At 42.4% G+C, this 14784-nt stretch overlaps 1 protein-coding gene across 1 annotated transcript; it reads left to right on the top strand.

Annotated features, from left to right (window-relative positions):
* The first annotated feature begins 1139 nt into the window (after positions 1 to 1139).
* Positions 1140 to 13130, top strand: LOC137913581 (protein yippee-like 1). The gene is made up of 4 exons (XM_068757225.1): positions 1140 to 1256; positions 10424 to 10467; positions 11941 to 12049; positions 12992 to 13130. The coding sequence occupies exons 1-4, from the start codon at positions 1140 to 1142 to the stop codon at positions 13079 to 13081; spliced, it is 360 nt and encodes a 119-aa protein (XP_068613326.1). The 3' UTR covers positions 13082 to 13130.
* The last annotated feature ends 1654 nt before the right edge of the window (positions 13131 to 14784 follow it).

Here is a 14784-nt window from a genome sequence, read left to right as displayed (position 1 = left end):
TTGGCTTTAAATACTACAGTCCTACCGATTTCCTGAATGCACAGCAAAACAGTTATTTATCAGCAACTGAAAATCTTTAGTTTTATATCCAAAGTTTTAAACTTGATCACAATCAGTGGGAACTTTAGAAGGCCCGACTTTAACGCACAAAGTTAGGAGATTTAAAAATAGCTGTCGCAACCCGATCGTAGCCACCACTACGAGCTCAAGTTGCGACGACAGGAGAACTGTAAATAAATTTAAAAAAATTAAATGGTGGAACTGATGGAGTAATGTTTATCATTACTTAACAAAAGTTGGTTGAATCCAGAAGAGAGCAAACATTTCTAAAGAGAAATTTAATTTATCACATTTCAACAGTGCCATTCAGAATGCCTTGAAATGAGGGTGAAGCTAACAATAAGAGATCATAAATATAAACGGATAATAATTTAAGACTGAAGGGCAAAATAAATCTAATCTCTGAACATGGGTTCAAAGCAATGTTTCCAGGAACGGTTTAGCCTAAAATATTTCCTTTGGCAACGAACCCTTTTAGTTCCTACTCACGTTAGACCACAAGCAAAACGATTAATAATGAGATTTCAGCAGACTAGACAAATAAAAGGGTCATAAAAGAATCTGAGTTATATTTAAGAAATTAAAACGCATATTGTCCGTTGTGGGGATTTTATATTGCCACTATGGAAATATCTTCCTGCATTTATGGGTCCAGTGGGAGACAACAAACAAAGACTTGTTCTTCTCATGAACCAGAAATAATCAAGTAGTTTGTGACCAATTGAAAAAATGTTGCGTGTTTACACGAACAACGGCTCTCTTGAAAATATTAAGAACTCACTGCTAGTTGTCAACAACACACAGCTGCAATCAAATGATTGCCTGATCAAATGAGATGTGAGCTTGAGATAAAAAAAAAAATTTTTTTTAAGGATCTCACCGCAACCCTCTGCTCCATCCCCCCCCTGCAGGTTTGATTTTCTCCTGTGGTGACTGTGTGGAGCGTACCACACACCCACTCCACAACAACGACGGCTTTTGCTTGCATCTTCCAGTGTTTCTTCTGTCAGCAAGTCCAGCAGAGCTGCAACTCTTCCAGTGCCAGCCCTGACACCAGCGAGGAGCCCTGCCACACTGACATGGTGAAGATGACCAAGTCTAAGACCTTCCAGGCTTACTTGCCATCATGTCACCGCACCTACAGCTGCATACACTGCCGGGCACACCTGGCCAACCACGACGAGCTCATCTCAAAGGTATACAGTGTTTGCCGTAATTTCCGGACTATAGAGCGCACCTGTCTATAAGCCGCATGTGCCCACATGTAAACTTGCGTCTTCCTCGACACATATATTCCACCTCTCACTCTTACCGTTTCTGCTCGAGCGCCCCTGGCGGCCGTTTAAAATGGAATCAGATAAAAATGCATAAATTAGCCGCATCATTACATAAGCCGCAGGGTTGAAAGTTTAGGAAAAACGTAGCGCCTTATAATCCGGAATTTACGGTATTTAGTTTTTTTTTTTTAAATAAAAAGCCACAGGATGAACTTTGATGCCAACATGAAGGCCGAATAGAGAAAAAAAACTGAAAATGAATATAAAACATGACAATCGTGGCGTTGACTTAAATTAGCTCAACGGCTACCATACAGTGACTGTAGGAGTGTTGACCATAAACTGATTTGATGAAGCTGTTGGGACTAAACCTGCTTGATGTGACCATAAACAAAAAAAATGCCTTTGGCTTGTTTGCTGTGCTTCTAATGAATTTGCGTTACCTTATATAACCACAATACCAAATTCACCTTGCAGCCATACGCCATTCCTGAGGCATTCCGGTCACACATTTGAAGCCTACGTGGAGTAAGCTGCTGTTTCACCCAAATCCATTTATTGCAGTGTTCTCTGGTTGGAAAGCCTTCAGTGTGTGTACGGCGAAGCTGGGATTTGCATGCAGCCTGATGGAGCTGTTGGTGTGGCTCGTTTTAGCAGGCTGCAGAGTAGAACTTGTTTTACAGTGTGGTTCACTTCCTGTTAGCTAAAGTTCACCATCCCAATATTCCATATACAACAAAACTGCAGTTATTTTAAAATATTTAAATTATTGTCCATCATGACAGTGTCCAGCGTGAAGCTCCAATGATGTTGAATGTAGCAGGTTTGTCTTGGAAAGTCCTTGATTTTAATTTCCGTTCAAAGCCGTCCATCTTTAACGACAGTTTTGTTGACGTTTGCACATAAATCCTCCCACATCCTGACATAAATAGATGCAAATTCTAGCAAGACAAAAACAAACAAACCATAATTTTGAAGTCTGATCACAGAGTTCAGGAATCTGAAGAATCAGCCCATTTTCCTCCAAAGAAATCTTCCTGCCAGGTCTGGTCATCAATCTGCCCGCAGACAGTGAACGAAACAAACTGCTGAGAGTGAGCAAGGACTCCGCAGTGTTGCATCCTTTGTTTCCTTTTGCTTTGAAGCATAGCAGCATCAATTTGTTACAGGATTTTTGGGTATGGAAATCCACATTATCCAAACAGCTGCTGACATTTGGAGCCACAAACATGTAAAGCTGCCAAAATGCTGCTTTTAATGACGCCCGTGAGCAAGAGGAGAGAGTGAAGTTCGTCAAGATGAAGCAGAATTGGAGGAACTGAAGCAATGACCTTTTTATATGTTTATAATAAGATAGTGACCGTGTGCTCCCCGTGCGTTGCAGTCTCCCCACGCACTAAGATGATTATTCAAAAGGAAAAGATGATCAATCTGCGCACTTGCCATCTCCATGTCAAAATCTATTTGCCTCCTGCGGCTCGGAGACTTGGAACCTCAGAGCTTGTTAGTGTAGCCGGGAAGATGAGTTCGGTAAACGGCCCAACCATCAGACTACGTTGCTCCTTTCGGCAGGATCAGAAGCCTCAAGATGGTAATTTCAGAGCTGTGAAGTCTGCACAACAAGCATTTCACAGTGTCTTAATTGTTGAAGAGCGTCATAAATAACACTGATGTGCCTGCAGATAAAAAGATTGACCATCCTCAATTATCTGCACCTCTTTTCACCTCTCTGGAGCCACGTCGGATATGTGGACCCCATTGTCATACAGCAAAGTGTGACAAGACGGATAGAGATCATTTATGATAGCAGTATTGTTGATGCATTGAGCTTAAATTGGCTCCTGTGTGGCAAATTTAATGTTTCTGCAGCAAAACCCGATAGAAAAATAGAAAATTAATATGACGATGGAAAATTAGGTTTATGCAAATGTACTTTGGTGCAAAAGCAAAAAATTATACGGATAAATTACTAAGGAGAATTTGAAGGGGGAAAAAAGGGATTAGTTAGAATTCTAAATGATGTGAGATAGTGGACAGTGTGTCAGACAAAGTTGGCAGAAACACATTCCAACATGACATAGTTTAGATTTAAGGATCCCATAATATACCCTTTTTCCACAAGTTAACTCAGTTCCCAGACAGTTGTCTGAAATATCTGTGGCAGTCTTTGTTCAAAATAGCAAACAGACGCTGCAGTCCCTGTTTTCTGTCTTAAACAGCTCTGTCAACAAAGCCTCTGAAAACGAAAACAAAACTACGTTTATTGCATGCATGCAATGAATGTGCATGCGTGTGCACACACATCTTGTGCATCCACATCCAGGTTCTGTTTGTCACTAGCAGGTTGCTGCTGACTCGTCACCTTTAACCATAGCTTTAAATACTACTGTTGGAGGAGTGTTGGCTGGGTTGTGTTGCCTTGTTTATTTTGCCCGTCCTCTAAGGTGACTCTTGGTGGATGATTTCATGTAGACTGAACAATCTACTGTCACAATAATTTGATTCATTGAAGGGATCTTCTTTGGACAGTGTGTCTCCTGCAGGTCTGACATGCTCAACATGTTGCAGGGATGCATGGTGCTTTGCCACAGGAAGGCATTGTAGGTGTGTGTTTTTCTGATCAACTTAATGTGATCAGCATGCAGAATCCAGGATCAGTGTGGATTTAAACCTCAATGCAGATTTAGTAAGGAGGTAGGACTTGGATTCTGCACGAGAACAGGTGGACGAACATGCCAGCATTTCTTGGTGGTTTTTAATCTCGCATATTTCATTTTCCCTGTGCAGAAACTTCAGACGCACAAATAATCCCCACCAATATGGTGCATAAATAGACGATCCGTTACTTTTACAGTAGTGATCCAGTTTCATTAGTTATTGTGAGTTAGATGCACAGTTCCAGATTTTAATTTCGTATGTTTATGGTAATGAGTTTGTATGTCCAAAGATGCTGAATTATTTAGGTATTTCTTAGCATTATACAGTTGAATGCATTTTGAGAGGGGGGTGGAGGAGTCATCATCTGATTAACTGGGATTAAATGGCCGCAGAACTTTTCCTGCCAGCTGCCGTTATTATGATGGCCTTTAAAAAAAAAAAAATCTATTGATTGATTACTCCCAGAGAATATTTGGCACATTTTCTTGATGAAGCCTCTTTCCTAATTTAGACTGAAGTTGTAGAATTTCTCACAGTTAGTGTGATTGTAATCACGCTACCCAAGATCTATTAATAAGCTCTGTGCGCTGCCACACCTAACATTTGTGTGTTCAGTGGTCCAAGGCAGCATCGCCGGTCCTCGGCATCAACCCTTCTAAGCCGATTATGTTACTTAGTAGAAGACGACACCGTAGTCTGCTGTTTTCCACAACATGCTGCCAAGGGCCACTGGGCCCTGTTCGTGGTTGATTTTCATCCCGTGTTCAACTCGAAAACTCTGAGCGCCACTTCTGTGTTGCTTTATTAACCATGTGAGGGAGTGAGGGAAACAGAAGTTAGTCACCCTGCCGTGTTTACAACAAAGGAAGGTGTTGGATGAACTCTGCATGCTCGGCAGTTGTAGTTTGAGTTCTGGAAATCTCCTGAGCCAGGTAAAAAAAAAAAAAAAAACTGTTTCCTCTCCCGAAGCTTATGAACTGAGACTTTGAGGCATGCCAGCCAGCAAGCAAAGATGCAGATAGAGCAGCTCTAAAGAGAGGATTAACGTCAGCACACGGGCCAGAAGGAAGTATGGAAGGCACCATGACCCCCACCTCCTCTTGCCCTCAACCACTAACCTAAATATGGGAAGCGGCTGGAAAAAGAAGCTCCAGCGTATTGCTGCACACTTGAATGGAGACCTTGAAGTTTCTGTCTCGCATTAAAGGTCATGCCAAAGTCAAATAACAGCGTAGGATTCTTCAGGCAGTAATGATACACATGCGGTTGTAACTTTCAGCATCAATTCACCTGTTGATTGCTTTCAGTTTTGATAGAACTGTTTAGTTTGTAGCGTGTAAGACGATAAGAAAAAAACAATCATTTCCCTTGAGCTCAAGGATGTTTTGTTTCGTTCATTCATCGGTTAAAAAACCTGACGTATTATTCAATGGAAATGACACAAAACGGAAACGTCTCTCCTCACTTACTGCAGAAACTAAAAAAAAAGCCAATTTAGTTTGTTTAAAAAAAAAGAAAGCTATAGAAGCGAGTTCTGATATTTACTCGCGTGTGATAGATTTCCAGTTGGATGCATGAATAAAACAACCGCTCGCCTTCCGCTGGCCAACAAAACTTAATTTATGTCAGCTGAAATGTGGCGCTAACTCCATGTCATGTCTCTGATATTTTTAAACGAGACACCTGTGTGAGATGGGAGTATGAAAGATGAGGACTCGCAAATAGATTTAGACTCTTTTTTTTTTTCTTCACTTACATATTTATGTGTTGCTATTTAAACCCTCACAGACCAAATATAGAACCGGAATAACTGCTAATGAGAAAAATCTACCAATCAGTTCCTTGCTTCTTTTTTTGTTTTTTATTTTAGAACGATGCCCAGTGTAAAGAGTGTCCGTATTACCACAGGGCTCCGCTTCATGCTGCTGCAGCGTGTGGAGGAATCTAAAGTCAACTGGATGAGGTCCCGTTAGCACGAATACCAACACGGTGACACAACAATATCACTGAGTTGGCTTCATTTCAGCAACAACTTTAAGCCGCAAACTCAAATTGTAACGCAATCAGATCAGAGATCTGTTGCTCTTGACGTCCTGAGAACGCTGCACGTCTTCATCATCGCTGTCAGCGCTCTTTTTTTTTTTTTTTAAATCAGATATGCGATACATCCTACAGCAGATATAGGAGTACCACCATGTAATCAGATAGTGGAAGCAGCAAGCGGAGTGTGAAGGCCTGCAGTGTGAACGTGGTCCGGCAGCGGGAGGACGCAGCCTGAATACTGAACAGGATGCTGACTGCTTTATTCAGCACCCTGGCTTCGTCCCACCCATCGGACCCCCCCTCTAACGAACTGATCACGCGCTGCTTCCATTAACAGACGCAGCAAATTTAATTGTTTCTCTTCCAGCTGGGCATTTGCCACGACGCAGGTGGTTTACATGGTTTCAAAGGAACTATGACAGAACAGGCTTTTCTGTTTTGTCTTCCTTTTTTTTAACTGCTCTCCATTTAACTTATTCAATGCCATTGACGTCAATTAGGTTTGAAATTGAATTCTGCCACTCATCAACGGCAAATAACTCCAGAACCAAAAGAAATGGTAGGAACGCTCTTTTTTTTTTCCTGATGACAGAATAAACTTTAATCGATTCAATTCCCGGCTCCGGCACTGGTGTACGCTGTCGTTGTGTCCTTGGGCAATACACTTCACCCACATTGCCTGTGTGAATGTAATGAGCGAGTGAATGTCGGTGGTGGTCGGGAGGGCCGATGGGGCAAATTGGCAGCCTCGCTCCTGTCAGTCTGCCCCAGGGCAGCTGTGGCTAGTAGCTCACCACCACCAAGTATGGAGTGAATGAATAATGCACAATGTAAAGCGTCTTTGGGTGCCCAGAAAAGCGCTCTATAAAACCAACACATTATTATTTTTAATATCTTTCATTTGGCCGGTTTGGTGTTTGCATGGTCAGAGTACCGTACATAATATTCTGTGGGTCTAGAAAAATAGGGTGAAATGAGCGAATACTGCTGGCATTCAGCATATGGCTACAAACCTACTATAAACGAGGTTTTATATTAGTCTGACTGCCAGTGAGGTTCTCGCAAGGGCAGGGTTAAGCAGACTATATGATGTTTTGAATGAATTTTGCATTGTTAAATGTAAACTTTTGGTTCAAACATTTCATTCACAGGATGAATCGTTTTAATTTATTCACGGTAGCCTGTCATGGAGTTTTATGTGATTGATACGACCTAACGGGTCGACAGAGAGAAGCTGGGATAGCCGTTGTTTGCTTTTTTGGGCACTTAAAAGCTAAGTAGCCACTTTGACCGTTCAACCATGATGCATGACATTTGGTGCAAATAGTGTCTCCGGAGAAGCATGTTAGCTTTGTTTCTAGCATGCAGGTGACTGCGAACTCAAAACGAAACTTTTTTTTGTGTGTGTAAATGCAGACTGGTTAGTTTTGATGTGTGAAATGTAGCGTTTGAATTGAAAGAATGCAGCTAAATCCAAGATCCAACAAGGAAAATGTGTTGAGAGCTAATAACTTCAAGTTGATCTGTATGTCACAACTTGGATTTATTATGTCACTCCTTTTCAAAACCCTTCCTGTGAGTTCTGATTTCTGGTGAAGTCGGGCGTAGTCGGTGTGTCCATGCGAAACCATTTCAGAACTGGTTGCTGCCGCCAGTTAAAGTATTTATCCTCTCAGGGTGGATTTGCATTTCCTGTGTTTGCTGAACTGGCAGATTTCTGTGTGCGATGTATTGTTCTTTGCATTCCTAGGTGGTCAAGAGGATTCAGGGATTGTGAGATTTGATTGTTCAAATTCATTTCTAAGTAACAAACATAAAACAAATTATGCAACTGAGGCAGCTTTGGAAACGGAGCCCGGTTACTGCGCTCCTGTTTGCTCATGGGGTGTTTTATTCTGGAGAAAGAAATTTGGCACGATCCTTACGTTCTGCATCTATTTCTTCTTGCACTCTTACATTTTGGAAAAATGTTAACTTATTGTCTAATGAGAATTGTGTTATATTCAAGGATACATCATTAGTTTTCTTTTTTTTTTTAATGATGCTGTTGGATTTTTGCTGCCAGAGCCTTTACTGACTATGAAACAAGCATCCTTCTTTTCTGTAGCAGAATAAAAAGCTCTGATAGAAACTCTCCTAAAGTAAAAAGTAAACAACCAAGTAAAAATAGACTGTGGGAAACTGATAAGAGCAGCTCAAATGAAGTCGTCTCTTCATGTTGTAGTTTACGGCTGAGCCACAGTAAAGCACATACATGACACTCAGCCCTGCCACATGTAATAACCCCCCCCCCCCCTCCCCCCCCCCCACACACACACACACACATGCTTGTTGACTCCGCAGCATCGACCTAGCTCCCTCTCGCAGCTAAAGGTCACACGTCCCGGGCATTACGACTGCTTGAGTGTGGACTTCACCTCAAATAGATTGATTAATTATCGACCTTGTGAATTCTCAAATTGTCCCAAAAAAGATATTTAGCACAATTGGCAATAAAATAAATTCACTTAAAAAGTTTTCTCATAGTAGTAGCAATAAATGTCCAAAAGTACAAGTACCTTCATTGTGTAGTTCTATTGCTTTCATTTCGAGTCCCGGGACTTGCTGGAGCTTATCCCAGCTTGCAATGGACGAGAGGCGGGGGGAACACCCCGAATGTGTTGCCAGCGTACCCCGGGGCCACACGGAGACAACCAACCACTCATATATGAGAAAAATATCAGGTTTCCCTACTTCAAACACAAACGGGGACGTTGACGATGTACTCAGTGCAACCTCAACTCCTGTGACCAGAGAAGGGAATAACAACCCTCCTGTTTTTTTTTTTTCTTGAAGATGTTGTTCAGTAATTGGGTCCAAACCAAACCTTTTATAAAGCGTAAATAGAACTCGAAGCGTGTCGGCGCAGGGGCAGCTTTAAACGGCCCCCTGAGCCTCAGTGGTGGCGCTGGTGCCTTTGGTCAGCAGAGGAAGCAGCTGGTGCCTCTGAAGGGAAGAAATTAGCTCCGGGCCTTCAGCGGCTGCCACAAACCTCCGCCATGCTCATTTGCAGTGGAACACGTTTTCTGAGCCTGCAGAGGATAAGGTGAATGGAGGAGATCGGTCTTTCGTTATATTTAAAGCACTTAAAAAATACAAATCATGCTCCTATATTGGTTTTCGAAGTAAAATTTACCTTCCTTTCAAAGTCATACCTTCAAGACATGGAAATCACCCCGGAGAACACAACAGCTCTTTCAATACACATTCCTGCTGACACTTTAATGCGCGTCCACTGACCGACTGGTGGAGGCAAGTACACAGCAAATTAAAGTGCAGGGAAACCAGGAGAGTCCAATCGATCAGCGACTGAGGTAAACAGTGCAGCGCTGCAAACGGCTCAAAGGCTGACCGACACAGGCCCTACCTGTGGCCCCTCCAGGCCACAGGTAGGGGAGGGATTGTCTGAAGACTTTAGTTTTGGACCGTCATCCTGCAGGAATAGTTGCTGAGAAAGCCTAAAACTCCTTTTTCTGGTTTTGTCTGTCGAGATATTTATATGCATCTGGCCTCATGTGGAAAGAATTGTGTTAACGCTTGTTAATTATTCCTTATGGACACAAACACACTGCCTTTTGGTGAGAAACGCTAAATATAACAGGGTCCCTTTAGCTTTTCAGCCGACAGGTATTCCGCGTGTTCTCTGTTGGGGTTGGCTCGGGTGTTTCCCGTCATTACACCAGAGTTCAGTTTCATTTTATTAAGCTGTGTCTGTCTACAGATTTCACAATACCCAACTTTATTGACACTTCGTTCAGATAAATCGGATTCTTATCAAGGAGAAATGCTGCTCTTCACCTGATTGCTTCATTTCATACATTCATACATGAAATATCCGTAACACAACATGTCTTCATTAACGACAGTGAAATTATTGGTTTTATTAAAACGTTAATGTTCCCATCGATATTTTGTCTGCAAATCTCCGACGCCCTGTTTCGTGATTTTTGTACAAATATTTGCTAGGTAAGTTTGCTGTGAGTGCAAGGATCTGGCAGACATTCAAAGTCCGGAGTTTCTAACTCTTATGTACCGATTTCGTAAGAAGGAAATAAGAGTCATTCAGCCTCAGTTCTCAAGAAACCAGAACCGGATCTCTGTCATCATCAAAGCTCGCATGGTGACGAGACTCACCCGCTGATGTTTGTGCTCAGACTTTGCAACTTCTCTGAGCCTCGTTTTATTTAGCACCTCCAGCCAAATGTGTGAGAACTTTGATAAGGTTGAGGAACAAGCGCACGCAGCGGTTACCGGGAGGAAAGCTCCCCGGGGCGTCCGTGGCTGACTTTCTTGTTCCCAGCAGGGTGGTGTGTGTCGCTTACTGACATTGTTCTCTCTCCTTTCAGTCATTTCAAGGCAGTCAAGGAAGAGCCTATCTGTTTAATTCAGTGTAAGTATGAGACTTCTATTTACCAGTGAGGTTATGTAATCGCCGGCGTCTGTCTGTCTGTCTGTCTGTCCGTCTGTTAGCAAGATAACTCCAAAAGTTCTGGACAGATCTAGATGAAATGTTGAGGAAATGTTGGGAATGTTACCAGGAACAGATGATTAAATTTTGGTGACGATCTAGAAGAGATCCTGGATTCTGGATCAGTTTGATTTTTTTCGTTAACATTGCAGTCAATGGAGCTTCAAAATTTGTTCCTCAATATCTCAGTTGATTATTGACCGATGCTTATTGAATTTGACACAGTCATGTAGGGTGGGGGCTTCTATCTCACCACCGAATTACATCTGGATCGGGCAAAGAATGGAGTCAGTAAAAAATATTTAACATTGAAACCCCCATTTACGGATTCAAAAATCTGTTACAAATAAACATCAACTCTGATTCACTTTGACTTTTCCTGGTTGGTCTATAAAGATTTATTTATCTAATTAGGAGGGGAATGAGCTGCTCGGCGGAGGTCTGCGCTCTCTGAGTGCTTGTCTATGTTTTTTTAATGCATTTGGTTTGTTCAGGCTCATAATGTTGTTTACAAGTGTTTTTGGAGCTTGTAAAGAAACGTTGCATGGCCCCAGCAGACGCCTCGCTGTCCGTACACCTGAGAGCCATTTTTATCAACGTGTGTATTACTGTTTCTAATGTTGTATGACTTACTCTTACATTTTCAGCCTGTGGCTGGATGGATTGGTGTCTCACTGCAAACTGGACCAAGGTGTTTAAAACAAACGCTTACCAAAATAGAATATAAAACACCTCACAGCTAGGAACCAGAATCAACTGTGGAAAAGCTAATGGACCTGCAAGATGTTTGGCATCATTCAGAGATAACACCAGTGCAGATCATATTCGCATACTGCTATAGGATCAGCGTGTGGGATAAAGGATTGTATTAAGGATACATGTAAGTGTTTTGGTAGAAATGAACTGATGATTGGCGGAAAAGAGATGCTTCACTGAGGGAGTGTACAAATATGCAAATTCAGACATTATTAGCTTCCTTCATTAAATCAATATTTGAGTTTCGTAGTTTAGTGCAATGGCAGTATTGGCTGTGACGCTGTACCGTTTACGTTTTGTGAGACTCAAACCAAAGGATGTTGTTAAAAAAGCAAGAAAATGACCTTGATTGATCAGACGAATGTAGAACTAAATAGAATCCTGGAGAATGTAAGTCTCTTGGACGGGAGGCTAAAATGTCTTCTAGCTTTTCGAGTTGACTTTATTCCACACACAGGTTACCCAGACGACCGAGAAGCTCCACAGACAAAGAGAGAGTATTACGAGATTATTACTGCTACCTGATCCTCAGACATTGCAGCACATTTCACTGCTCGTCTTTCAAACATGTCATGTGAGCGCTTCGCCCGTGGCTCATTCTGACCTCTGACCTTCCTCTGCTTCCTGTCTTCTTTGCAGGGTGAATGTCGGCTGCGGACCGGCAGAGGAGCGGGTTCTCCTCACGGGTTTACATGCTGTGGCCGATATCTACTGTGAAAATTGTAAAACCACCCTGGGTTGGAAATACGTGAGTCATTTTCACTTCCTCTTGTGATGTTGAACGTTGCAGCGCTCAGACCAGCTGAGCTGTTGCATAATTGTGCGGCCTCTGGGCTTCCAAGGGGACAAATTATGCTATTACAGGTCACAGGAAGCAGGTTGCTGGTGTGAAACGTTGCTTGCTAAAGCAACGGTTAGGTTTTTCTTTTTTGGGCAGGGGGGGGTGCTCACTGTTGTGTTTAGGCTCAGAGAATGAGCTCCACGGTCGTCTAGCTCTAAAGATAATTACAATGCTGAAAGGTTGGCTGCAGGCTGGTACCTCTGAGAGTCTGCAGTGATTACACGTCAGGCTATTTTGAGCAGGCTTGTCCTGGTAATTGTTTTAAAAGTCTTTAAAAGTCTGTAAAAGTCTAAGACACAGACTCACTTAAAGCTGCTTCTTTAGTGACAAAAGCAATTAGAGACTCTCGGCGAGGGCCCTGAAGCTAAGCGGGGTGGAGCTGCTTTACCAGGCAAAGCAGGCCGAGCCAATAATCGGCGCACATCGCAGCAATAGTATCTGTACAAAAACAGACCATTCCATTCAGTCATGTACCACATGACCTAAAGGAAGTAAACCATTTTACAATTCCTTCAAGAGTTGGAATAATCAATAAACAATAACACTTTTGATCACCTCTTTGAGCACTTCTAGATCTCCTGTACAATTTAAGGCTCTGATCGTACACATTTGCACAAACAGCATGACTTCGAAAAGACTCATCCAGCGGTGGGTCGTTGGAACTAAACAATTAGAAGAGGAAAAATACGCAATATTAATTTCAGTCCTGTTTATTATTTAAAAGTCGCTGACTGTCTAAGTTCTACTTTGTAATGCGGGCATTCGGTTACATCTTCCATTTTTATTTTATTTATACCCCACTGAGAACCACTTGTTCACCCTTCGCTGTCTGCTTGTGTTTTTCGACAGGAGCATGCGTTTGAGAGCAGTCAAAAGTACAAAGAGGGAAAGTTCATCATCGAGCTGGCTCACATGATCAAGGACAACGGCTGGGAGTGACGCTCCGGCTGCGCCGTCTCCTCCTGGCCTTGGAATGCTCTTTATTGAACTGCGTGGAGCGTCGACCACCCCTCCCCCCCTTTCCCCACCCCCTTATGACCTCCCTCCACCAACCTCCATCCCCTCGCCTCCTCCATGTGTACACAAACACCTGCTCATCGTGAAACTGAACAGAACCAATGACACAAGGAGAAAGTGGAGAAACCGTTGAAGTCCTGTCACCGGAGTGCTGTCGTCGCTATAAAGATTGTGTGTTCTCCTTCGCAGCGCTGGAGCTAATGGGTCCAACCCTGGCCCGGCTCACTTTCACCACCCCCACGCCCCCACCGAACCACGCTCACAAGTGATTGTGGTGATCCGGCGACCACTATGTGAATGGAGAAAAGACTTTTTATTTGTTTGCTTTATTTCGCCCATCCAGCGAGACGAATGAATTTCATGACTTGTTATTATTGTAAGGTTATTTGCTCTGTTATGAGTTAGTATTTCTGGGTTTGGTAATGTTTTTGTTTTGATGGCGGATGGATGTTACTGGCTAGCATTTTGTTTCCCTGTCACCTTGTAATGTTTGTGTCGTTTCTTTTTGGCTTGTGTCCTTGTTCATAGCTGATCATGTTTTTCTTTGCTAATGTCCAAATGAGCAATCAGGGACAGCTGTTGAGAGGAGGTGCAAGGGAGTAGTTACAAAATATGTAGCAGAATATTTTTCCTTTCTAAAATGGCAAGTGATTGCAGTTGTGGTTTTATTTTATTTTATCTTTTTCTCTCTCTTTTCAAATTTCTTTTATTCTCTCTTCTCCATCTGGTACTTTGCATCACCCACAAACCATTGAAAGCAGCCTCTAACTTTTGCTTGGCATAAATAGTTTTATAGACACACACACACAGGGATATTATATGTATACGAGCATAGATATATAGATATTTAATTAATGGTAGTGTTTAGCTAAATGCGATTGTGGCTGGTCCCATTTTGCAACAGGTCCTAAGGTGACAAAGGCAAGAGCAGGAGTGGAAGTTGTTTGTGGAATCCTGCATCCATGCGTCCTGAAACATTAGGTCAGACTGTGTTCCATTATCGAGTAATGAAGCAAAGACAAACCTACATATGAACACATGAAATACTATGAAAATATTTGCACACATGTTGTATATATGCATAAGACTGTGTGTATATATGCATTGTGTGTGTGTGCGTGCGTGCATTACATAGTGGCATACTTGTACAATGCTCCTTCGTTTGCAGAGGCCTTTGGTTCATCTCAGTTTAGAGGCAAACGCTCTCCCGTCTGTTCGGATTGGCCTCACAGATCAACGACGGCTTGTTGGGGATCAATTATTTGGATTTAGCCGGGTGGTATTGTTGGGTCCTTTTAGAATTATAATCTGTTTAAGTGCTGTCAGAGACTTTAAGACAATTTGGTTTCAGGTTATAATTATTTTTGACAAATTCAGCTTTTCCTTTCCACTCAGATTTTTTTTGCTTGAAACCCCTTAAGGACAAAATCTCATTCAGTTTTTTTGTTTGTTTGTTTTGCTGCTATTCAGGTCCCACCATTTTTGTCCTGCTCTTGCACTTTATGCTTCTCTCTCTCTCTCTGAGAATATATATGATCTCCTTGTGGATGGCATCTGTGATTTGCCTCTAAGCCGTATGAATCTTGTGCCTCTTCAAAACATGAACCCCCCCCCCCCCCCCCCCT

This window comes from Brachionichthys hirsutus, unplaced genomic scaffold (assembly GCF_040956055.1).
Source record: "Brachionichthys hirsutus isolate HB-005 unplaced genomic scaffold, CSIRO-AGI_Bhir_v1 contig_718, whole genome shotgun sequence".
Lineage (NCBI taxonomy): Eukaryota > Metazoa > Chordata > Actinopteri > Lophiiformes > Brachionichthyidae > Brachionichthys > Brachionichthys hirsutus.
Note: the sequence above shows the minus strand (reverse complement) of the source record. Positions and strands in the feature narration are given on the sequence as shown.